Genomic DNA, 24,536 nt, shown 5'->3' with positions numbered 1-24,536 from the left:
ACTGATGTTGGGTGCAGAGCAAGCTGAGCACATGCTTTCCTGGCCAAAGCTAAATGGAAGTGGGGATGGCAGACTGGGAGATGACACTGGGGGCGGAAGGAAAATGCTGTGAGGTCCCTTGGCCCCTAGTCACTGCCTCCGTACATTCTCAGCTGGTGGGAGGGGAAGTTTGTCAAGGCCATAAAAGGCAATGAGGACAGTAAACATTTGGCTATGATGTAACCCTGGGTGGGCCATCTGTGAGGATGGACTCGAACAAGAATGAAGCTACAGGAGCGCGGGCAGGAGGCTAGCAAACCGATGGGGACTCTTCTACAACACAGTTCAGTAGCGAAGACCCAATGGTCTGGTCTAGCTAAAAAGGACTACAACAGGAAATACATTACTATTCAAATCTATTACGAATTCTGTTGTCTTAAAAAGAAAGGGAAAAAAGAAGAAAAAAAAAAAAAGAAATGAAAAGAGACAGAGAGAAAACGCCAACCATCCCTAAGATCTTAAAGTAGCTATTAACTAGAATTCTAACCACGCTGCTGATGGCGTCTGGGTTGGTTTCCTTGGATGAAGTTGTACAGGCTGGAGCTCAGTACAAACGTTTTATGGATGCTCTGAAAGAGTAACAAAGTGCAAAGAGGATGACTGCAGGAAGGTATTGGGAGGAGACGCCAAGGTGTGACGGCTCCGGAGTGCCTTGGCCACCTGTACCTCCTGGACACAGGGGTGTCCTTGCTGAGGGGCCTGGGTCCAGCTGTGCCCCGTAAGGCTGAGCAGATGCTCACCAAAGCCACCTTCAGTGGAGTTCCATAGTTCGTTTGGCGTCTTCCTGCAGACTGGGATGAGGAGTTGGTTTTCCCAGCTGGAATTTATACCGAAGACTGGTCCCAGACCTAAGAGCAAAAGGAGGAAGATGAAGCCGTCATTCAAATCCAGAAACAGCAGAACTCACTTTGCATAATGAAAACAGGAAGTTGGCCACACCTGGTCCATCCCTCTGGGCTGTAGAGTTCTCTGCTGGGCAGCATCACCTCCCAGGCCTCAGGATGCCAACTCACCTTATTGACCTGGGATAGTGGGGTCCTCACAGCCCCCACAGGCAGCCGGCCTCTGCTGCTGTCTTCAAAAAGCCTCCCAGGGGACCGCTCTCTGCGCGTGCTGAGCATCCGGCCGGGGGACTTTTCTCGCTCCAGAGGCCGGCCCGGGGACTTGTCCCTGCGCAGCTCTGTCCGCCCCTCCCGGTAGCGGTGGGGTGTGCTTGGCTCTCGGGGGTGGCTGGGGCCTTCAGGGGGCGCTGGGCTTGAGGCCACACGCTTGGTGATGTGCTCATTGTATGTTGGTGGGCCTCGCTTGTTGGGGCTGTGGTAACAAGAGAGGAAGGTGGGTCATTGAGGGGTCAAAACCCCTCAGAGGCATCTTCCTCCTCTGAGCAACATCTCCTGGCTCCGTATCCTCAAGGATTAGAAAGACCAGGTTCTTCAGTCATTTGTTTGACTGTGGTAGTTAGGACAAGGGAACAAACCAAGATGGCAAGGAAACCAAGCTTCCTGCAGGATTCTGCGCACTGTACACCTAGTTTTGCTATCAGTCGAAAATGACTTGATGGCATTGGGTTTAGTGTGTGCCAGGCCCCGAGCTAAGCTCTTTTGTTTATTTAGAAGATACTCCCCTATCAACCAAATTCCCAGCCCCTGGAAACCGTAGATCTTTTGTTTTGACGAATTTGCCTATTCTAGCTATTTCATATACATGGGATCATTTATTTCTCCTTTTATATCATTTGGCATCTTGTCCTCAGGGTTCACCCTTGGCTAATGGTCCACTGTATGGAGAGAGCGCATTTTGTGGGCTACTCATCTGCAGATGGACACATGGGTGGGTCTCACGTTTTAGCTGGTGCCAACAGTGCTGCAGCAGGGTTCAACTCTTTCCAGGCATCATCTCATCAAATCCTCACAACAGCTCGAGAGCTACACTGCCCTCAATGTGCAGACAAGAGAAGGGAGACAGAGAAAGCTCCCGAGACTTGTCCAGGCTAGTCAGGGGCAAAGCTAGGAGCCCAGGTCATTCTGACTTTATCCCCACCCTCACGCCGGGCCCCCGGATCTAGCCTACCCACCTAGTATTTTACAGAAACAGAGGCACAACCCTGTGTGTGAGGGTTGCTGATCTTGTAATATTAGCTATTGTGGAGTCTAGTCCAATGCCTGGCGCACCCATGTGCACAGAGTAGGAATGCTCCACAGGGTATTTATTCTACGGTGTCTCTGGGTCAGTGTGAACCACTAGCCTTTTGGTTACCTGAGAGCTTCACTTTTTGCTCCACTTAGGGTTGAAGTGCACTGAAACCCAGCAGCCAGGGACCCACAAACACCCTCGATGCAAGGGAGCAGTTTTGAGAAAGCCGCCCACATCCTGCTATCTGCTCCCCCATCTCTCCAGGTGGGCTTTTCTCGAGCCTTTGTTGCACCCAGTGCTGATGGGATGCCCAGACGGTTGGTAATTCTCAATCATGGCAACGGGACAACTGAGAGGTATGGCGATCAGTAATGATGTAATTAGGAGATAGAAGAGACCAGAGAAAACTTGCAAACCTGGCTCAAAACACCTCACTCCAAAGGCTGATGGTTCCTAACTAAAACAGCTGAAATGCTGGGACCTTTCTGTGCTAACAACTCATCACCCTCCCCTAGTCCTGGTTAGGGCTCTGCAGAAGCAAAGATACAGCAACACAGAGAAGTCCAGTATGATCTTCCTGGCCTACTCAGCAGAAAAGGGCTGAGATTCTTGGCATCTTTGAGTAGCAAGTGCTAGGAAAAAGCAACCTATCTAAGATGGGGCCACACTGTAAAGTGAAGATTACTTGAAAACATAGTTTAAGCGGTTAGGGGGTTTATCTTGGAAAATAAAAGTAAAAACCAAGAAAATAGATTTATCCCATCTACTTAAAAAAAACAACTACATTATAAGTGAAATTACATGCAGATTCTAAGAATGAGCCAAGTATATATCCAATTTTCCCAACAGATTTGTATGATAACATACTACATCCTGCATGTCAACTTTGGGGCTACTTTGGGCTCTTGATCAAGACCATAAAGAAAATCATTTCTTAAAAAATATTTGAGATTTCACTGATGTTTCCCAAAGTGTTATCGTAATTATGGCTACGTAAACCTTTCTCTTTGGAAGAGGCTATGAGTTCAGGAACTTGTTGATGGTTTTCTTCAGTACTGGTCTATTTCTGGCAGAATCCCTTATGTTATCACCCATAATTGGGAAGCAACTGACCAACAAAGAAACTGACCCACAGTGGGGGGTGGGGGTGACGGTGCGAGGTGGGGTGTAGACTCTTGTGTAAGCTTGCAGGCCAAATCCAGACAGATGCCTTGTTTCTGTAAATAAAGTTTTATTGGAACACAGCCATCTGTTACTCACCGTCTATGGCAGCTTTCACACTAAAACAGACCACATGGCTTGCAAAACTGGAATAATTCATGATCCCTGCTCCTTTACAGAGAGTTTGCCAATCCCTGCTCTACAGTGAGGCTCTGAGGTGGGTGTAGGGGGAAGATTTCATAAGTGGCCGGCTCAGTTGTGAATATTTTCATATCATGTGCTTGCTTCCCCACACAGATAATAAATTCCGAGCAGCCCAGAGCTCCCTGTATTGTCTGTGTGACCATCAAACTAGAAATTCTCTGTTCCAACAGCTTGAGAAATCAAGGTTTATATGAACCTCTAGCCACAAGGCCTTGTGGGGGAAAAAACAACAACAACAAAAAACCAAAACAGATTCCAAGTAGGAGAACTACCATTAAGCACATACGGAACAGAAGAGAATTTATAAACTGTTTACACTGGGGTCCTGTAGCATGTAGGAGAGCCGCTAGGTGCCCTGAAGAAGATGGATGGGCTGGAGAGGGAAGGCTTTCTGTACGTCAACTTAGATTAATTGGAAGGAATTTCACACCAAGTGGGCACACTACCATTTCCATCAGTGACCAGTTATCTTACTATGTCAAGAGTTACATCCTCTGCTCTGCTAACAGACCAATGCAACAAGGTCTGTGGGTGAATCACAACCTACTTAGCTGGCCATACTGATTTGCTCAAGGCAGTCAGAAGCAAAAAAGCCTGTTTTCTAAGCCAACATGCTAGGGACCAACTGCTGGTTTTCCAGACATGCTTGCCAATGGCAGGAAAGCAAATGCATTTTTCTAACCTATGGGTTCACAGACACTTAAACCATTGTCAAGCATCAAATAAGCCACTCCTCAAAGAGAGAGATCACAAAATCTCTCAAAAGGAAGGTGCCAGAACTAAGGTACTGGCTACCCAAAATGGGGGGTGGGCGAGGGGGGCTACAAAGGCAAGAAGTAACTGAAATGTAAGCTTTCAAGAGGGAGCCTAGTTCCAGAGAGGGCGGGGGAAAGTAAAATCTCCACTGAGTGGTTTCCAATCTGTTGGGACAGGGCTGACGAAAGGAGATGGGGATAGGCCTCTTGTGGTACAATAGTCAACAATTGCTATCAGGACTGACTTTGAGGGTCAGAAATGTAAAGGTAGATGTTCTGAAATAAAACTGACTTTGCAGTCCAGGAGCGGAGGTCCCTGGGACCATCAAGGGAGAAGAGTGGAGCGTGGGACCCTACCCAGAGAAACAGTGATACCAGAGATGGAGGCAGAGATGATATGAAGAGATGGAGCAGCTGGGGACACTGGACTCAGCGAGGGAGAGGGGCTGTGTGCTGATGGCCGGTAAGTGGGGGGGGGAGGGGGGAGTAAGCAGACTTGCGGGGTGTATTCTGTGGTTGTTTGATGATGCATGGAGGGGATTGTAATCATTGCAATGAAATGAAATGCAATAGGATGAATGTAAAGCTGATGTTCACCCATGTAAATGATCACATAATTCACAATAAAAACTTAAAAAAATAAGGAAGGTGCTGGGCCATCTAACTTGGGAAACAATGAAAGAAATATCTAAGAAGCATTTTTATTTTACTGTATTTTTTTCCCCAAATGAAACACTGTTTTTGCCATGACTTGAAAACTACTTAAAGAAAAATCTAACATTTTCAGGAGAGGACTGTACCCTCTGAGCAGTCACTTTTGAAGCAGGATCAGGCCAAAGAGTTAGGAGCTTCTGGACACTGGGCCCTTAGGGATTTTCAGCTACTTCCAGAGATTAAAACCATACTGACCTAACATTGCTTCAGCACCAACCAAAGAAGAAAGACTGCTCACTAGGATACAGTCTCAGAATATTAAATTGTTGACGGCCTTTGCCAAGACGTAAGTATTTTGTAATATAAGACATGGTTCCTTCACCAAATGGAAAGGCCCTGAAGGAAGAGAAACAGTGCCTTCCTGTGTCTCCAGCTCCAAGCACTGTGTCTGGAGCTGTACGTAGGTTGTACTCAAAGAGCTCCACACCAAGACATATCACTGTTAAACTCTCCAAAGGCACAATTACATAATCTAGAAAGGAGCAAAGGAAGAACATTTCAACACATAAAAAGGGTTTTCATAAGATTAACAACTGTTGACTGTTGATCAGAAACCAAAGACACCAGGAGACAGAACGATGCACTCAAAGTACTGAAGTCAAAACACTGTCAGCCAAGAATTCTATATCCAGCAAAACTATCCTTCATAATGAAGCAAAAATAAAGCCACTGCCAAAGGAACAAAAACACAGTGTGTCACAACCAGTCAGACCTTCCCTACAAGAAATACCACAGTGTCCCCCAGACTGAAATGAAAGGGAGTGGGGAACGACTGCTCATGAGGATGAGCTCTTGTTTTAGGCGGTCCAGAGACTCAAAAATTAGATTGTGGCGGCAGTTGCTAAACACTAAAAATCACTGAATTATATACTTTAGATGAGTGAAGTGCAGTTTTTATGAATGATCTCTCAAACTGCTACAAAAGAAGAGGAAGAGTATGCACACAGACACAGACCCACACTTGCTTATATATGCATAAACGATCACCAGAAATGAAACCACAAAAGTGTAAAAGATTGTTCCTTCCAAGTAAGAAAGTGGGTAGCAGGATTAGGGGTGGGGATGAGGTACTCTTTTGTACTTTTTGAGTTTTCAACCATGCAATTGAAATAGATTTCTAAAAATTAAATGCTTTAAAAATTAAACAAACAAACAAACAAAAATTCATCCAGTCGTGATTTAGAGGTCATGGAACCCACCAGCCAGGCTTGAAATCCTTGGGGACGCTCCTTATCTTCCACTATGGACCTTTATTCTCCTCATATCCCCACCACAACCTCATTTCTTCCAGGAATTCCTTCTGTCCACCAAGACAAGGCCAAGGACCTCTTCTGAGCTCCCATAGTGCTTTTAACTACCCAGACAAGGCTCAGAGATCTGAAGAAAAATTTCAAAACTTGACTTACAATATACCAATCAGGCTGCTAATCTCAAGGTCAGCAGTTCAAAACTACCAGTGGTTCCATGAGAGAAAGATGAAGCTTTCTGGTCCCTGAGTCGGAAGCTTGCAGGGTCCCTATGAGTTGGAACCAACGACACAGCACATAACCACCACTACCACCACCACGGACAAAATATTGAATGATGCAGAAAGTATCAAAAGAAGATGGAAGGAATACACAGAGTCACTGTACCCAAAAGAAATGGTCGATGTTCAACCATTTCAAAAAGTAGTATATGATCAAGAACCAGTGGTACTGAAGGAAGAAGTCCACGCTGCACTGAAGGCACAGGCAAAAACCAAGGCTACGGGGACTGAAGGAATACACACTGAAATGTTCCAACAAACAGAGGCAGCACTGGAGGCACTTATTCATCTACACCAGGAAAACAGGGAGACAGCTACCTGGCCAACTGATTGGGAGAGATCCATATTTGCACCCACTCCAAATAGAAGTGAATATGGAAAACATAAAACAATTACCATTAATATTGTATGCAAGTAAAATTTTGCTTAAAATAATTCAAAAAAGAGCTGCAACAGTGCATTGACAGAGAACTTCAAGAAATTCAAGCTCGATTCAGAAGAGGATGTGGAATGAGGGATATCACTGCTGACGTCCAATGGATCTTGGCTAAAAGCAGACAATACCAGAAAGATGTTTACTTGAGCTTTACTGACTATGCAAATGTTTTCAACTATGTGGATCACGACAGGCTATGGATAACATTGCAAATAACAAGTACTCTAGACTATTTAACTGTGCTTACGAGGAACCTGTACACAGACCAAGAGGCAATCATTAGAATAGAACAAGGGGATACTGAATGGTTTAAAACCATGAAAGGTGGGCATCAGGGCTGTATTCCTTCACTATCCTTATTCAATCTGCATGCTAAATAAATAAATCCAGAAGCTGGGTTATATGAAGAAAAACATAGCATCAGCATTAGAGGACGACTGATTAACAACCTGCAGTATGTAGGTGGTACAACCTTGCTTTCTGAAAGTGAAGAGGACTTAAAAAAAACCTACTGATGAAGATGGGAGACTAGAGCCTTCAGTATGGATTGCACCTCAATGTGAATAAAACAAAAACCTCCATAACTGGACAATAAATAACATCATGATAAATGGAAAAAAGATTGAAGTTGTCAAGGACTTCATTCTTCTTAGATTAACTATCAACACACATGGAAGCAGTAGTCAAGAAATCACACGACGTAGTACATTAGGCAAATCTGCTGCATAATGCCTCTTTAGAGTATTCAAGAGCAAAGATGTCAGTCTGATAATAGGTACATCTGACTCAAGCCATTGTAGTTTCAACTACCTCATTCCACATATGCATGTGAAAGTTGGACAATGAATAAGGAAGACTATAGTAGAACTGTTGCATTTCATTTGTAGTGTTGGAGAAGAATATCAAACATAGCAAGGATTTCCAGAAGAACAATCAGGTCTGTGTTAGAAGAAGTACAGCCGGAGTTTTCATTAGAAACCAGAATGGTGAGACTCATCTCTCATACTGGAAAAGGACATCATGTTTGGTAAAGTGAAAAAGGGTCCGTGAAAAAGCAGAAGACGCCCATCGAGATGGATTGGCACAGTGACAGCAACCAGGGGCTCAAATGGAGCCAATGTGAGGATGGCACAGGACCGGGCAGTGATTCGTTCTGTTGGGAATGGGGTCACTATGCGTTGAAACGGTCTCTAAGATAACTAATAACAACCCCAACCAGAGCCTAGTCTTCCGCAGTGTGCTATAATGGCCTGTCTATTACTACTGGGCTGCACGTGTGAGCCGGGAGGAGCTATTCCCCACTCCAGCCCCTGCAGCGAGCCCTACAACTAGCAGGGCAAAATACCTGTTAGCCTGCACCATTCAAACACCGACACTGGCCACCCAGCATAGGAAAACCAGACGACGCTCTTCTTCTTTTTACAGGAGGCGTTTTTAGAGCTCTCCTGATGCTCGCATAGGACTATGTCATATAGACACTGAAGGCCTCAAAGAAATCATTGGTTTGCTTGAGGACAGAGGGAAGACTGCACAGCTGCTGGCCAGGTTAACCACATGCCCTCTGCTTTGGGCCCCTGAAATGAGAACAAGGAAGGTGGGCAGTGCGATACCTGCGCGAGGTGGAGGGCACCCGGTGGTGGTCAGTGCCGGACTCCTTCACAAGGTTTCCTTTGCAGCAAATGACCCTTAGTTTGTCCTGGTATGAGGAAGCCAGGTAAATCGCTCCTGACGAAATTGCAGGGCCCAGGTAGCGTGGGTTGGGGATTTCCAAATACGCTCGGGCCGGGGTCCTGTGAAATCCCAAAGGAGAGTTTTTATCTAGCAAGTCACCTCTATCAAGGTTAGGAAGAAAACACATTCCCCGAGGTCCCACCCTGCTCAGGTGAACTCTCCAATTCATAGAAGGGCAGTGCTTACCCCAGAGAGGAACGTGCCTGGATCTCAATTACTTCGAGTGAGTTGAAGTGGGTCACAAACAGGTAAGGTTCTCTGTAAGCTGCAGGTTACCACAGAGCAAGAGGACAGGGTGCAGAAGGTTAGACGAGAGAAGGGTACACCTGGCTGCGAGGCGTCCTTTGACCCAGCAATCCCAGAATGCCCACACCCACCAGGAGCCAGCACAATGATGGGAGTACGGTTCTCCAGGGCCATGTTGCTTATCATGACAGACGATGGAAACAACACGGTATCCATGAGGGGGAGATCAGTTACATAAACCATGGCACATGTATGGGGCTCTACACAGCTGTAAACTGTAGCAGGAAGTTCTCCATCATATGTTACCGCTTAGTACATAAAGCATGGTACAGTACGATGTATAAAGTGTGAGCCCTCACTGAGAAACAAGAGAGGGGAGAAGATACATTTCTATGTGTGTGTAGTTACAGAAAACACTGAAAAGGATAAGACAGTCATAAAAATGTTTTCCTTTGAGGTAGTGAGGAACCAGAAACAGGAAGAGGATACAATGGGTAAGCCTTTTCACTGCATACCTTCTTCTTATGTGGTTTGAACTGTTGAACTCTGTGCTTGTAGTCTAATAAAAAAGCTAAATTAAAAAGACACTAGGTTCATCAAGAGGTCTTTCGGCTCTTCTTCTCACGCTCTCAGCACCTGACTTGAACTGCTTCCTGCCTCACTGGATTGGAGATTATCATCACTGTTCCTCATGGAAACAACTAGGTTGGCTTTAGATCAGTCCATGCCTTCCAGTATTCAGGCCATTGTGTCATCTCCTTGGCCTGGAATTTGGGCAGACCTTATGGCCTGCTTTACCCAACAGAATGTAGTGGTCCTGAAAAGATTTGCCATCTTTTCTTCTGCACTCTTGGAAGAGGCCCAAATGAAGAAGAATCGAGGGATCCCAGCCAAGAGCCCAGCTGACCAGTGCCCATTGCCTGCCATGCTTGTGAAGCCATGTGGGAACTTCTAGTGCCCCCACTAACAGCCCATGAAGCCAAACTGACCAATCAACCCACAGAATCAAGGGCAATCGTAAGCTGATGTTGTTGGAGTCACTAGCTTTAGAATAGCTTATCCTGGAGCAATCCACAAACAAGATACCCTTTAAAAGGCATTTCAAGCATAAGGATATTTTTGGACATTTGCACAGACATGTTACACACTCATATGTATGTGTTATTCTATGACTCAGAGCTCCACTTTTAGGGACTGTTCATAAAGGAATATTATCAATTAGGTGCAAAAAGGTTAGTATAAATACGGACGCTCATAAGAGCCCTGTTTACACTTAGAAAAAGAATGAAGACAACCTAACTGCTTTGCTTCGTTTGTTGTTGTGAAGTGACGTCAAATCACTTCCACCTCACAGCAACTTGGTATAGGGTTTCTGAGGACTGGCTGGTGGATTTGAACCACCAAGCAGGCAGTTAGCAGTCCAATGCTTACCTGTAGCGCACCACACCAGGACTCCACTTTGCTTAACAGTTGTGGTTGTTGTTAAGTGCCACTGAGTCAGTTCCAACTAACAGCTACCCTGTATAGTGTCTGAGAAGCAGCTGGTGGGTTTGAACTGCCAACCTTATGGTTCAAACCAACCTTGCAGGCCAGTGCTTATCCTACAGCGCCACACCAGGACTCCATTGCTTAGTTGGTGGTGGTGGTAATGTGCCGTGGAGTCGATTCTGACTCATAGCGACCCTCTACGGAGTTTCCGAGGCTGTAAATCTTTACGGAAGCAGAAAGCCTCATCTTTCACCCACAGAACAGCTGGTAGTTTCGAACTGCTGACCCTGAGGTTAGCAGCCCAATTCGTAACTACTATGCTACCAGAGCAAGAAGTGGTTAGCTAGGCCTTGGGATGTGCATGCAGCCTCAGCAGGTGATGGTTTTCCTTCCAACATGAGAATTTAAAAAATAGTTCACATAGCTGGGGGAGTGACCCAGTGGCCTGAGTTTGCTTGGTGCAAATCTTCATCAAGCTTCAGAACCTCTGCCATGACTACAAGTTGGGTCACTTGGCGTCGAATGGCATCCCAAAGCACAATGTCTAGGCCAAAAAAATTTCTACCTGCAATTCTCTCCCCCAGACCTCACGGCTAGCAAGCGGAACCCTCCACACCTTGCCTCACTTACCAAAGGCCAAAGGTAAGCGACTCCACTTGAGGTCATCAGTGCGGCTACGTCTCCCATAAGAATCCACGAACACCCCAAATTCTGCAGGGAGCCAAGAGCCCAGGGGCATTAGCAGAGGCAGAGGGAGAGTTTCCACAATGTACACTTTGACGGAAGAACAAGGGAAAGAGTCTGTGGGATTCTAGATGGTTAAAACCTGAGGACCTGTCTGAACTATGCCTGTGACTGACTAAAGAGGGCTCCAGTGAAATGGGGGCAGAGGAAAGAAAGGGGGAAGAAACAGATGAGAGGGAGCAGACAGACAGGGGTAAGAGTGAGAGACAGATTGGGCAAACGGGGAGAGAAGAAGAGAAACTGCAAGAGAAGAGAAACGAGAAGGTAACAGAAGTGAGATTTTTATTGCATACCTTTGCATATTGTGAGTGTTGGACCAGAGAATTGCCTACCTCTTCAAAAAATACTGAAAACACACATGGGGTTCATAGATAGTTAGGTATTTCTGATCCTAATACAATCTGTGGAGCTGCAACTTTGAAGGAGGAGGAGCAAGGAAAGGCAGTGAGAAAGAGCAGCAAGGGACAGAGGAGGGGAGAATGTGACAGAACTGGACACCACCAGGCAGCCTTTGTGGCACTTAAACAACACTATCTCTGCCGCCAACAGGATCTAGCCTGCCCCGACACACACTGACCATCTCCCTACCCTGGACGGGCCTAGACTGGTTTCCTGGTGTCCACAAGCACCCAGACTAGGGGTGGGTGGGCTGGACCAAGGCTCTGGACTCCACAGCCAATGACAGTTGGCTACTACTCACCATGGAAGCAGAGCAGGTACTCTTCGCGCTGCCCTGCTCCGTTCACCTGCACGATGGCCACAGGGAAGCTGTTGGAAGAGGAGGCAAACACAGCAGGAGCCAAGGAATGGTCATTCTTATCCAGGAACTCTGTAAAGGCAGAAGAAGCAGAGGGCTTCAGCAATGTTCTTTGGTTCTCTGCAAGCCTGGGAAATGGGGGGAGTGGGCACGGGGGACTTGGGGGCAGGCCCTACCCTCAAGCGTGTACTGCTTCATGTCAATTTCATAGAATTTATTGGTTCCAATGAGGATACTGTAGTTGGTGAAGTGGATACAGCTGCAGGGCTCTGAGGTCTCGATCTCCTAGAGGTGGGAGCGCAGAGGACGACAAGAAAGTGAGCCCAGGACAGCCAGATTTCCACGGCTGTTGGGCTCATGCTTGACACAGTTTATAGAGCTCTGCAGACATGCCACCAGACTCACTCAGCCCCTCATCAGGACTGAGCACCAGGCTTTCTCTTCCTCTTTTTCTAATTACCCCAGGGTAAAAGAATAAAGTTGAATTATAGCCCCAAAAGGGCCAGAAGCACCATTGCAATGAAAAGGGTCCATTCAAAGACAGAAATGTAAATATGCAACATTCTTATCAGAGAAGAAAGACTGAAAGAAGAATACACCAATTACCAACAGTGGTGGTTAGAAGTAGTCAGACTTCTCCTCTTTGTTAGCTTGTAAATTTCCATTTTGAACACCTATTAACATTAGATCATCACTTTCAACATATCTTAATTTTCTGCTCCCTATTTATTTGGAGTACTGCTGTGGTGTTGTAGGATGAGCACTGGACTGCTACTCACAGGTCAGTGGTTCAAATCCACCTTCGAAATCCTATACAGGATTGCTGTGAGTCAGAACCAACTCAGTGGTACTTAACAACAATTACAACCCTACTTATTTCTACCTTTTTTTAGACCAGTCCTAATGAGTCCTGATGTGGCGCTGTGGGTTAATGCGCTGGACTGTAAAGCCAGTTTGAACGGCAAGGCCGGCGGCTCAAGCTCAAGCTCACCAGCTATGGGCTGGAACTGATTCGACAGCACTTAAGAACAACAAAATGTCTTCAACGGCATTTAACAACACCAGGCATGCTTACTCAGAGTGGTAGCCAGGAGGAATAATGTAGCAATGATTTCTGGGATTTTTCCTGAAGTCTAACAGTTCAAACTCTAATCAGCATTATGGTCATCATCACTATTTATTGATCAACTACTAAATATGGGCAAGCTTAAGCAGCATGGGATAGTTAAGTGGAAAGGAATATCGAAGTTCAATTTCAGTTTTGACATCATAACTTAGAACCTCACTGAGCCTCAACTGCCTTACCTAAAAACTGGGATTACCACGCCAGCTCTTCAGAACAGCTGAGAAAAGTGTCTGTAAACCGGCCAGCTCCATCGCTAGTCCAAGGAGGTACTCAATGATGAGCGCAAACTAAGCTAACAACGTCCTGCCCAGAATGCAGAAGTTCAACCTAACAGGTAGTGACCCTAATAAAGAGCTTTGGAGGTGCAGTAGTTAAAGCACTAGTCTGCTAACCACAGTCAGTGGCTCCCACGACCTGCTGCTCCACAGAAGAAAGATGTGGCCATTGGCTTCTGTAAAGATTACAGACTTAGAAACCTTATGGACAGTTCCACCCTGTCCTATCAGGTCACTACAAACTGGAATCCACTTGAAGTCAATGGACTTGGTTTGGTTTGAATGACCCTTATATGATCCCTCCTCTTTTCATACCAAAAATCAAGCTGGCTGACAATGGGTGGGGAACATTGTCTAGGGAGAACAGGGCCTTCCTTGGAAATGAGTTAAATCCAATGCTCTGACATGCACGTTCATCTGGCTGGACAGTGAGCAGCAGAAACGTGAGGGGAGAACTTCAGCTACTAGTGGCTCTGAATATTCCTCCAGGCAGGAGGGTCTCGAACTCTGAGGAGACCACCCCCCCGCCAAGCCCCCTTCCGCAGACTAGAAGTACCCAGGCTGCTCCCAGGCAACAGGAGACTCTCCTCACCCGTGCACTAGGAGTGGGGCAGACTGAGCCACACTCATCTGGGCACAGCGCGGACGTACCTTGCGGATGCAGTACTTGCTGAGGTTCTCGTTGTAACGAAGAATGACAACTTTGTTGGGCATGGCTGCACAGATGCAGAGTCCATTCTCAATCTGAGCAGCAAACGGGGAGGGGGCGGGAGAACGAAAAGGAACTGTCACCATAGCAAAACGAGGAAAAGGACATCCACTTAAAACCGCGTTCCTCGATGGCAGCCCTAGCCACATTCTGGAGTGGATAACCTACTTTTCTATAATTTATTTTGTTGTTGTTGAGAACACATACCAATTCAATAGTAGGGCCACATACCACATGGTGACCTTCGTTACCTTCTTCAAGCTGGGCACAACCATCCTCACCCTCCTTATCCGAGTTGTTACTCCCGAGGTGACATACTCACTGCCTCCCCCCACCCCCCACCCCCAACCTTCCGAGTTGCTGTTCTCTATTTGATATAGAGACAGAGGTACAGATAAAAGAGCACAAAGCTCGAGGCAGAATTCTTTACTAGTTAGGCTAAACTACTGTTTGGTTTTAAGAGGTCTTCGGGGGATATTTTTTTTTTTTGTTTTAAGGCAAAAAGCTTCTCTCCATATGCAATATGCAGATGATACAACCTTGCTTGCTGAAAGTGAACAGGACTTAAAACATTTACTGGTGAAGATCAAAGAGCACAGCCTTCGGTATGGATTACATCTCAATGTAAAGAAAACAAAAATCCTCACCATTGGACCAATAAATAGCATTCTTATCAACAGAGAAAAGATGGAAATTGTCAAGGATTTCATTCTTATTGGATCAACTATCAACACTCATGAAAGCGCAGTCAAGAAACCAAACAACGTAATGCATTAGGCAAATCTGCTGCACAAGACCCTTTTAAAGTGTTGAACAGCAAATATGTCAGCTTGAGGACTAAGGTGCGCCTGACCCAAGCCATGGTATTTTCAATAACCTCATATGTATGTGAAAGCTGGACAGTGAAAAAGGAAGACCGTAGAAGAATTGATGCTTTTGAGTTACGGTGTTGGAGGAGAATACTGAAAGTGCCATGGGCTGCCAAAAGAACCAATAGATCCGTTTTGGAAGAAGTGCAGCCAGAAGGAGGCCAAGATGGACAAACTTCATCTCTCATACTTTGGACATATTATCACGAGGCAGCAGTCGCTGGAGAAGGATATGATGTTTGGTAAGGTGGACGGTCAGAGAAAAAGAGGAAAAACCCCAGCAAGATGGATTGGCCAAGTGGCAGCATCAATGGGCTCAAGCATGGCAACAATAGTGAGGTTGGCCCAGAATCAGGCAGTGTTTCCTTCTCCTGTGCATAAGGTCACTATGGGTTGGTACCGACTCGATGGCACCTAACAAAAACCACAACTAGGCAATAGTTTTGGGGGTAGATCCAGTCTGGACTTGAAATTCTGTTCAATATTTCCCTCTATATGATGAGGATTTTTTTATGGAATCTTGGATCAATGATCTTCAGTCAAGGTAGGCAAGCACCTTCCTGCTTGTGGACCCGATAATCTTTATCATAGAGGCTGCCATGTGCCTTGTAGATGCCTACCCAATAGATGTCCATAGGACCAACCCCCTAGGTGGGACAACCAAGAATGTCTCCAGACAATGCCTAATGTCCCCTGGTGGGGCAGAATCTTCCCAGTTGAGAACTAAAGCTTTAGAGCCGCGTCTTTCACGGAGACCCAGAAGTGGCTCCAGGCGCTCCACCTGACGGCCCCGCACACACACACACAGTTCAATACATTAGTGTTGTGGACTGAACTGCGGCCACTCACACACGTGTCATGGCTGGGCCATGAGTTTCAGTGGTTTGGCAGTCATGTAATGATCCCCATGATGTGATGTGATGAAACAAGTCAATCGGGTGCAAGAAGATTATGGGTGGGATGCAATACCCTTGATCCAGTTCGAGATCCTGATCCAATGGAAGGGGAGTTTCCCTGAAGTGTGGTCTACAACAACTCTTCTTACAAGAGATCAAAGGAGAGAAAAGTGAGCAGAGAGAACAAAGAGGAGCCAGGAGTGCTTCCTTCAGACCTGGGTCCCTGTGCTCTGATGCTCCTAGACCCAGGAGGAGACTGACACCAAGATATACGGAGCTCCCCAAACAATGACAGGCCTACAGATGCCGAAAGGTGACAAGGATCCAGCACCAACAGGGAGAGAAAGCCGGCACTAGGTAACTAAGACAGTCAAAAACTACCAAAGCATAAACTTGAGTTTTCAATGAACTGACTTTGTGATGTACATGCTGCACATTAGAAGTGAGCAGTGTGGCACTATGGGATAAACCATGGCAAGGTTGAACTGGTTCAAACTCACCAATCACTCCATGGAAACCCTTTGCAGGGTCACTGTGAGTTTGAACTGACTCAATGGCCTGAACAAGAGCAACAATCTAGCTAATACAACTTCCCTTCATCCAGTTCAGCTAGGAAGATTCAGGTTAGATTGCTTTTTTTTTGAAAAAAAAAAAAAAAAAAGGTGCTATACATATGCATGCCATGTGTTAATGTGCTAGACTACAAAGTCGGTTTGAACTGTAAGGTTGGCGGTTCAAGCTCACCAGTCGCTTCTCGGAAACCCAATGCAGAGTCTCTCCGGATCAGAACCGACTCTACAGCACTTAACAACAACAATACGTAGGTATACACATTCAATTCCTTTAGATTCAAAGTCTGGCAAATTTCATGGCTACACAAATTTTTTCAGATGCCCAACGGAAGCAATAAAAATTTGACCCAATTTGAGGACACACAATTTTCAAGGCCAAATCGTAAGTCCTGTGGGAACAGAGGCTGTGCCAATTTCAAGAACATTCAGCGCTGAGACTCTGAGGAGAGGCTTACCTTGCCAGCAGCAAATAAATGGCAGCCCTTGACAGCTTCGAAAATGTTGGGTGAGATGTCAGGCTGGGCGGGGAGGTGAGACTGAGCTAGAGACTGCTTCACTTTCTTCACGTCCACAAGGCATAGGGCCCGCTCCTCCCCTGCAGGAGAAAGGAGCAGCCTGTCCTGTCCGTGTGAAGCCACCAGGCAAGGGCACAGGAGGACAGGTGCACAAATGAAAGACAGTAATATGGCCTTTAGTTCAAGAGACTGCGACATAAAATTACAGAATGTGAACTGTAACGGCTCAATTCCAACCGAAGAAAAGACAGATTGCTCCAGGAAACAATCAGGGGTCATGTGGTAGGAGCAACAGGTCTGCACTCGTCAAGGATGTTAAGGCTAGCACACGCAAGAGAAGGCTGCAGAGCTGGTCCAGATTAAAGGGGCTAAAGAGATATGAAGACTGAATGCAACTCCTGGATCAGGAATCAAGGAAAAAAAAATACTCTAAAGGGTATTACTGGGATCACAGATCAAGTTTCACCATGGACAGCGTATCAGATAACTGCACTATAGCAAGGATTACATTTTCTGAATGCACGATTATGTGGGTGAGAGCCCTGGAGTTTGGGTGATATGCTAAAGTACTTAGCATTACAGTGTCTGCAACTGACTCTGAAATGGTTGTGAAAAAATACCCTGTAAGTGTGTGTATGTGTGTCCACATGTGTATGGGAATACAGAAAACTGTGCTAAAATGTCAACAAGAGGTGAATCCAGATGAAGTGTCTACAGGAGTTCACAAAGCAATAAAAATCTGAGCGCTAACCGAGCAGGCAAGCTCTCAGATGGTCAAGGCCCACCATGGTACTGACAAAGCGAACACAAGTTTTGCCTTTAAGGGGTCTTGGAAGCTGGCCACTCTTCACTCAGCATAATGGTCAGATATTCCTTGTGGGTGTAAGACTGCGCTAAAATGGACCCTGAGAGGGATCTGAGTCTGGACAGAGAAAGCCCATCAGTGGAGGTGTGTACATGGACAAAGAAGGAAAAACCATTTGTTTTTCCTGTTTTACAATGGTAAAACACAAAATCATTTCAATTCATTTACCTAAAGAGTGAAGACATTGCAAAAAACACACCTATGAATGTGATGAAGCATATGGAAGCAAACAAGGAAAACTTCTGAGATATCAACAAACATCTTAAAGTAATGTGTTAGTCTCAGGGGACACCATGGTCAACTGGCATTAATGTAGTTCACAAAAACAATACTCTGCATCTTACTTTGGTGAGGAGTGACTGGGATCTTAAAAGGTAATGAGCAGACATCTAAGCTGCAACTATTGGTCTCTCCATGTGCGGAAGAATGAAGAGTGATAAAATTTTGAAGTTCCTTGGAATCAACTAGCCCAATGGAACATGTGAACATCAGTCATCATGACTCTGAGACCATAAGAACTAAATGGTGCCCAGTTACCACTTTGAACTGCTCTGAAAGGGATCATGTTAGAAGGTCTCAGATAGAGTGGGAGGAAATGTGGAGCAAACTCAAAATTATGAAACAGACTAGGCTTTGCTGGTCAAAAAGAGACTGGAGGAAGCAGAAACTATGGCCTTCGACCAATCTTCAGATCTGGAAAGGAATTCACCCTCGTGGCCCAATTTCCAGTCAGTCAGTAGACAGGTTTATAGGAGGAACAGCAACACTAGTAAGGTATGCTCACCATGGAATCAAGATCAAAGGACCAACATTTACCTAAGGACAAAGCTGAGAAGGGATGAGGAGGGTGGAATGGAAATAAGAACTACAGGGAGGAAGCGGGAAAACTGTTGTTTCATTGATGGGTTTGCCATCATTGAGAGGAAACGAAGTGTATGATTTGTTGAATGTAAAACAAATGAATCTTCTCTGTAAACCTTCAGGCCATTCACAATGAAATTTCTTTTCAAAAGAGTAAGAAGACAGAGCGCTATGCCCGTGGCCCAACACCTGCTATCATGAGCAACTTCTCCAGGTCCTTGATGACATAAATCTGGAAGACGGCTCCAACGCCTGGGACGTGGGTGAGAGAGTTTTTCAAGACATTCAGTGCATAGAGCCCTTCCTCGGTGCCCACCAACACCACCTGCAGGGGTAGAAGTCCAAAGGTAGAACACAGGTAGAATCACATTGCCATCAGAATCCAAAAGGCAACTAAGCCACATAAACCCTTTAATCCTTGACTGTGTGGCTCCAGTCAGATACCAGCTGGCAGTGCCCAGAAACCCTTACCTGATCACTGAAGGGCAGTGTGCAGTTCATGTCGAGACGGTCATCGCCTTCCAGCTTTAACAGAGAGTTCCCAAGCAATTTCTTTGAGCACAAGTGAGGAAAGGAGAAGGAAGGATGCGGTCAGATGGCATACTCATAAGCAAAGCACACAGAGAGAACAAAGTAAAAGCTGTGAGATGTGTCATGCCAGGAACACAAGCAGGGCACTCCTGTATATGCTTAGAAACACACACCTGCTCTGGGCTGGCCCCACATTTTGACCATATTTTACTCAAAAGGCAGCATGTGTCACTGGTCTCGCTGGGACAGTTGTTAATCAGCATTGGAGTTATAACTTGGCGTGGGTGCAGAAGTAAGTAAGGGTAGGAGACACAGGCTGCTATTTTGAATTAGAAAAAGGGTTGAAACTGAAGCGATTCCACCTGTAAAGGGTTAGTAAGCCAAGGGAAGGCACCTCCCCCCTCTACTGCAGCAATACCCGGCACAAGTGGGAAGAGAAAATCTGCAGAGCTCTGGGCCCTCAGTCCTTTACCTGAACCCCCGCAGGCAGAATTTCATAGGAAAAACAGTCCAGGGCCTATTGTACACACAGTAACGTGGATTTCAGTAGAGGCTTACACTCGTATAGCAAAACAGGTCATCAAAACAGGTGTACTCAGTGAGCAGAGCTCTTAGCCCAAGGCTATACCAGTGAAGAATTTTTGGGTCGCTAACACTTGAAGTGTTTATTAGGAGGTGAGTGTTTTAAAAGAGCTGTTGGGTACTTGGGGGAGTAAAAGCCAATGAGCGCTGCGCATGTCCAGGAATGTTCAAGGTGGAACGCTGCCAGTCAAGTGACACCTACGTTTCTAACAAATACTGCAGAAGGGAAGGAATCGAGAAGGCTATGAAATGCCTTTCTGAGGGAGACATGTGGGCCACACACAGCCTTTTGTGATGCTTCAGGGTCCAAGTGCTTAGAACCCAAACCTTCAAATGAAATGACACACACAAGTGTGTGTGCAGCAGTACTGCCTATACAGCAGCTGGCTCAGTGCTGGCCCCGTTCTAAAGCTGTGGACGGAGAGCCTGTCATACCACCCAGGTCCCAGCACACATCCCTGTCATAGCTCAATGTCAGGCCAACAACCCTGAGAGACGGAGCTGGAGAGACGTGGTGACAGCCCTCCCATCTGTACGATGAGTTACTCAGCCACACTGCTCTGCGAATGCAAGACCCTGCACCCACGGCCATACTCACAGCATCAGCTTCTGCTTTCTCCCTGGACACTCGTCCACCTGCGACCACTGATTCTAAGGCAGTGACCCAGCGCTGTTTGTCGGGAAAGCTGGGAGCTAGCAAGTACAGGGTCCTCCCAGGCCAACAGGTGGTATGTGGGTGGGATTCCATCTTCAATATGTATGGGACATCTAGGAGGAGTTACAGAACATAGGCGGTGTGAGGATATCTAGGAGGAGTACCAGAGAACACAGGAGGTACGGGGACATCTAGGAGGGGTCTCAGAGCACACCCCCACCTCCCGGGCACCTCCTCACCTGCTTTGGCCGTATTTGCAAGTTCAGAAGCACCAACGGCACCGTGAATAGACACGTCCCCATCGGGAAGGCACAGCTCAAATTCCTCCACCGGCCTCTGTCCACCTTGGTGCAAAAAGGAAGGGCAGAAAGAAAAACCAAAGAACAGGAACAAGAACAAGGAGATGAGAGGAAGAGAGGGCGAGGGAGCAGGAGCGGCAGGGAGGGAGACAGGTGTGCATGTGACAGGGCACACAAGAAGAGGAGGAGGGAAAGAGGTGCAGAAAAGGCGGAGAGGGAAGATAAACAAAATAAAGTGTGTCAGATGAGTGGCACAGTCAAATTTCGGATGACGCTGTGGATTTATAGGCTAGTTGACTGAGGCAGAAGTTCTCTGAAGGTGCATTAGCAGGTAGACTCTTCAGGCCAGCACCCTGCGGGTTCTTCAGAGGGGAGACCTATAGGTGTGAGTATCGGACCAATAACCTTTAGCGAAGTCATTTGGTTTTTAGTTTTCAAAAATGGGAAAACCGTAGGAAGGCTTTCACGGCAATGCAAAAATCAAACGAAACAAAACTAAAAACACACAAGGCCTTCAGGCCAACACTTGGAAACCTGGGTCAGCCACGTGCATGAAATACCCCCTGCATCATTCATTTACCTTCTCTGGATTCACTGTCATAAATGAGGACTTTAGAACCTTCCAGAACAATGTACTTCCTGTCCCAGCCTTGCTGTCCTCGTTTATTATTCCTGTAAAACAAGGATTCAGAAGGAAAGGGTGTGGACTCCGCAGAGGCAGAAAGAAAGGACAGGAGAGTAGGGTGGCGCTGGCGTCCTAGAAAAGACACTGTCCTAGAAAACATCTGGAAGTACCTGTGGCCTTCTGTGCCAGCACCTGCCCCAGCCAAAACCACCCGGCAACACTACCTGGGCACTTTCATCCAGCCCTCCAGGTGCAAGCTGCTGCTGGACTCCTTGGCCTGGAGACCTGGGGAGTTCATTTTGTCCCGGCAGAAGGCCTCGGTGAAGTGCATGGCATACTCAGCAGGTAGGCCGCAGGTAGCTGGCATGCAGGTGGAGCATTTGGGATGACACATCACCTGGCATTCTAGGGAAAAGCAGTGAATAATGAGAAACCATGCTCGGTTGGTCATGGACTGCTTCCTTCCTGTGCCAGCCAGGCCCCACCACCTGGTCCTGTCTGTCAACCAGGCAAGCCCTGAGCGGCCTCAGGTGCCAGGCACCTACCGAGAGAGACAGTAAGAGAACCAAGGGCTCTCAGCCTACTTTCCCCGCCTTTTCCCCAGGTAGCCCAAAACAGGTGTAAGAAGGATGCACTTGAACACTGCAGTTGGCACCAGCACCCAGCCTTGAGGCAGGGCAGGACCACTCTGACAAGGAGAGGGCTGGAAATCCACGAAGCCCAAGACACTTTTTCTCAGTGGGTTGTAGTCATGAGCTGAAGACATGTGTAAGCTCACTCCTTTAACAGGAGAAAAATAGAGTCCTCCCACTGAAAACCAGAGCTTGCAAATGAATGTGCTATATGATTAAGAGGGAAGAAAGCCCTCAAACCCACCTCCACCTAACAGGATTTTCAGATGGAAAAGTGCAGGTGGCTTGGCAAATGCACAGCTGCAGCTCTTACCGAGACATTTGGATGCCTGGCGTCCAAAGTGCACAGTGTCCAGACACACAGCGCACTTCGTGGCTCGCATGTTCAGTCCCACGTTGAAACGGTGAGGAATGTTATGGTGCATGCGCTCCTTAAGACGCCGACTGAATTCTGGAAGAACAATGTAGGCCATTACCCATTGCTGTTGAGTCAGCTCTGACTCAGAGCAGATACGTAGGCTCAAGTACAAATGCCCCAAGGCTGTGACTCGTTATGGAAGCAGACTGCCACATCTTCCTCCCTAGGAGCAGCTTACAGGGTTCAAACCACCAACCTTCAGGTAGCCAAGCACTTATCTGCTGTGCCACTTGTTATTATTGTTAAGAGCCGTCAAGTCAGTTCAGACTTATAGTGACCCTGAATAAAGTTTCAGAGAAGCACCTGTTGGGTTTGAATCGCCAACCTTGTGCTTAGCAGTATAACGCTTATTCTATACAGCACCACACCAAGAGTTCTGGTAACACAGTGGTTAAAAGTCGGGCTGCTAATCTTAAGGTCAAAAGTTCGAAATACCATTGGTTCTACAATAGAAAGATGAGGTTTCTGCTTCCATAAAGGTTTACACCCTCAGAAACCCTATACAGGGTCATTATGAGTCAGAACTGATTCCACGACACATAACCACTACTGCCACAGCACCACACCACATGTCCACTGGTGGTTAAGTGCCATGGAGTAGGTTCCAACTCACAATGACCGTATAGGGTTTCCAAAGCTGTAAATCTTTGTTGTTGTTGTTAGGTGCCATCGAGTTGGTACTGACTCATAGTGACCCTATGTACAACAGAACAAAACACTGCCCGATCCTGGGCCAACCTCACAATTGTTACCACGCTTGAGCCCACTGAAGCTGCCACTTGGCCAATCCATCTGGCTGGGGGTCCTCCTCTTTTTCTCTGACCCTCCACCTTACCAAACATGATATCATTCTACAGTGACTGGTCCCTCCTGACCATATGTCTGAAGTATGAGAGACAAAGTCTGGCCATCCTAGTCTCCAAGGAGCATTCTGGCTGCACTTCTCCCAACACAGATCTGTTTATTCTTTTGGCAGCCCATACACTTTCAATATTCTCCTCCAACACCATAACTCAAATGCATTAATTCTTCTGTGGTTTTCCTTATTCACTGTCCAACTTTCGCATGCATATGAGATTATTGAAAATACCATGGCTTGGGTGAGGCACACCTTAGTCTTCAAGCTGACATCTTTGCTCTTCAACACTTTAAAAAGGTCTTGTGCAGCAGATTTGCCTAATGCAATATGTTGTTTGATTTCTTCACTGCGCTTCAATGAGTATTGATGGTTGATCCAAAAAGAATGAATTCCTTGACAACTTCAATCATTTCACTGTTGGTCAGAGTGTTGTTTATTGGTCCAGTGGTGAGGAGTTTTGTTTTCTTTACATTGAGGTGCAATCCATACCGAAGGCTGTGCTCTTTGATCTTCATCAGTAAATATTTTAAGTCCTCTTCACTTTGAGTAAGCAAGGTTGTATCATCTGCATATTGTAGGTTGTTAATGAGTCTTCCTCCAATCCTGGTGCCACATTTTTCTTCATATAACCCAGCTTCTCGGATTATTTGCTCAGCATACAGATTGAAAAAGTATGGTGAAAGAATACAACCCTGTCGCATACCTTTCTTAATTTTAAACCATTCAGTGTTCCCATATTCTGTACGAACAACTGCCTCTTGGTCCATGTACAGGTTCCTCATGAGCACAATTAAGTGTTCCAGAATACTCTTACTTTGCAATATTGTCCATAGCTTGTTAAGATGCACACAGTCAAAAGTCTTTGTGTTATCAATAAAGCACAGATAACATCTTTCTGGTATTCTCTGCTTTCAGCTAAAATCCATTGAACATTAGCAATGATATCCCTCGTTTCATGTCCTCTTCCGAATCTGGCTTGAACCTCTGGAAGTTCTCTATCTATGCATACTTGCAGCCATTTCTGTATTACCTTTAGTAAAATTTTCCTCTCATGGGATAACAAAGATATTGTCCAATGATTTCCACATTCCTTTGGGTCACCTCTCTTTGGAATGGGCATAAATACAAATCTCTTCCAATCAGTTGGCCAGATTGTTGTCTTACAAATTTCTTGGCATATATGAGTGAGTGCTTCAAGTGTCACCTCATTTTCTTGAAAGATTTCAATTTTTATTCCATTCAATTCCTGGTGCACTGTTCTTTGCCAATTATTTCAATTCACCTTGGACTTCTTCCTTTGGTATCGTTGGC

At 46.1% G+C, this 24,536-nt stretch overlaps 1 protein-coding gene across 2 annotated transcripts in view; it reads right to left on the bottom strand.

The window, feature by feature from the left end:
* Positions 1–863: 863 nt before the first annotated feature.
* The window catches only part of CIT (citron (rho-interacting, serine/threonine kinase 21)), a 294,107-nt gene continuing 270,434 nt past the window's right edge, over positions 864–24,536 (bottom strand). For both annotated transcript variants that reach the window (XM_006865452.1, XM_006865453.1), the window contains 17 exons: positions 22,262–22,399; positions 21,541–21,721; positions 21,272–21,363; positions 20,632–20,736; positions 20,336–20,505; positions 19,096–19,176; positions 18,814–18,949; positions 16,839–16,978; positions 13,989–14,081; positions 12,113–12,221; positions 11,880–12,008; positions 11,066–11,146; positions 8,888–8,966; positions 8,581–8,760; positions 7,479–7,481; positions 1,053–1,353; positions 864–887 (listed from right to left, as the gene is read on the bottom strand). In XM_006865452.1, coding sequence (XP_006865514.1) covers positions 864–887; positions 1,053–1,353; positions 7,479–7,481; positions 8,581–8,760; positions 8,888–8,966; positions 11,066–11,146; positions 11,880–12,008; positions 12,113–12,221; positions 13,989–14,081; positions 16,839–16,978; positions 18,814–18,949; positions 19,096–19,176; positions 20,336–20,505; positions 20,632–20,736; positions 21,272–21,363; positions 21,541–21,721; positions 22,262–22,399 — 2,042 coding nt within the window. The remainder of the gene's footprint in view (positions 888–1,052; positions 1,354–7,478; positions 7,482–8,580; positions 8,761–8,887; positions 8,967–11,065; positions 11,147–11,879; positions 12,009–12,112; positions 12,222–13,988; positions 14,082–16,838; positions 16,979–18,813; positions 18,950–19,095; positions 19,177–20,335; positions 20,506–20,631; positions 20,737–21,271; positions 21,364–21,540; positions 21,722–22,261; positions 22,400–24,536) is intronic.

Source organism: Chrysochloris asiatica, unplaced genomic scaffold (genome assembly GCF_000296735.1).
Source record: "Chrysochloris asiatica unplaced genomic scaffold, ChrAsi1.0 scaffold00078, whole genome shotgun sequence".
Classification (NCBI taxonomy): domain Eukaryota; kingdom Metazoa; phylum Chordata; class Mammalia; order Afrosoricida; family Chrysochloridae; genus Chrysochloris; species Chrysochloris asiatica.
This window is presented reverse-complemented; position numbering and strand designations above follow the sequence as displayed.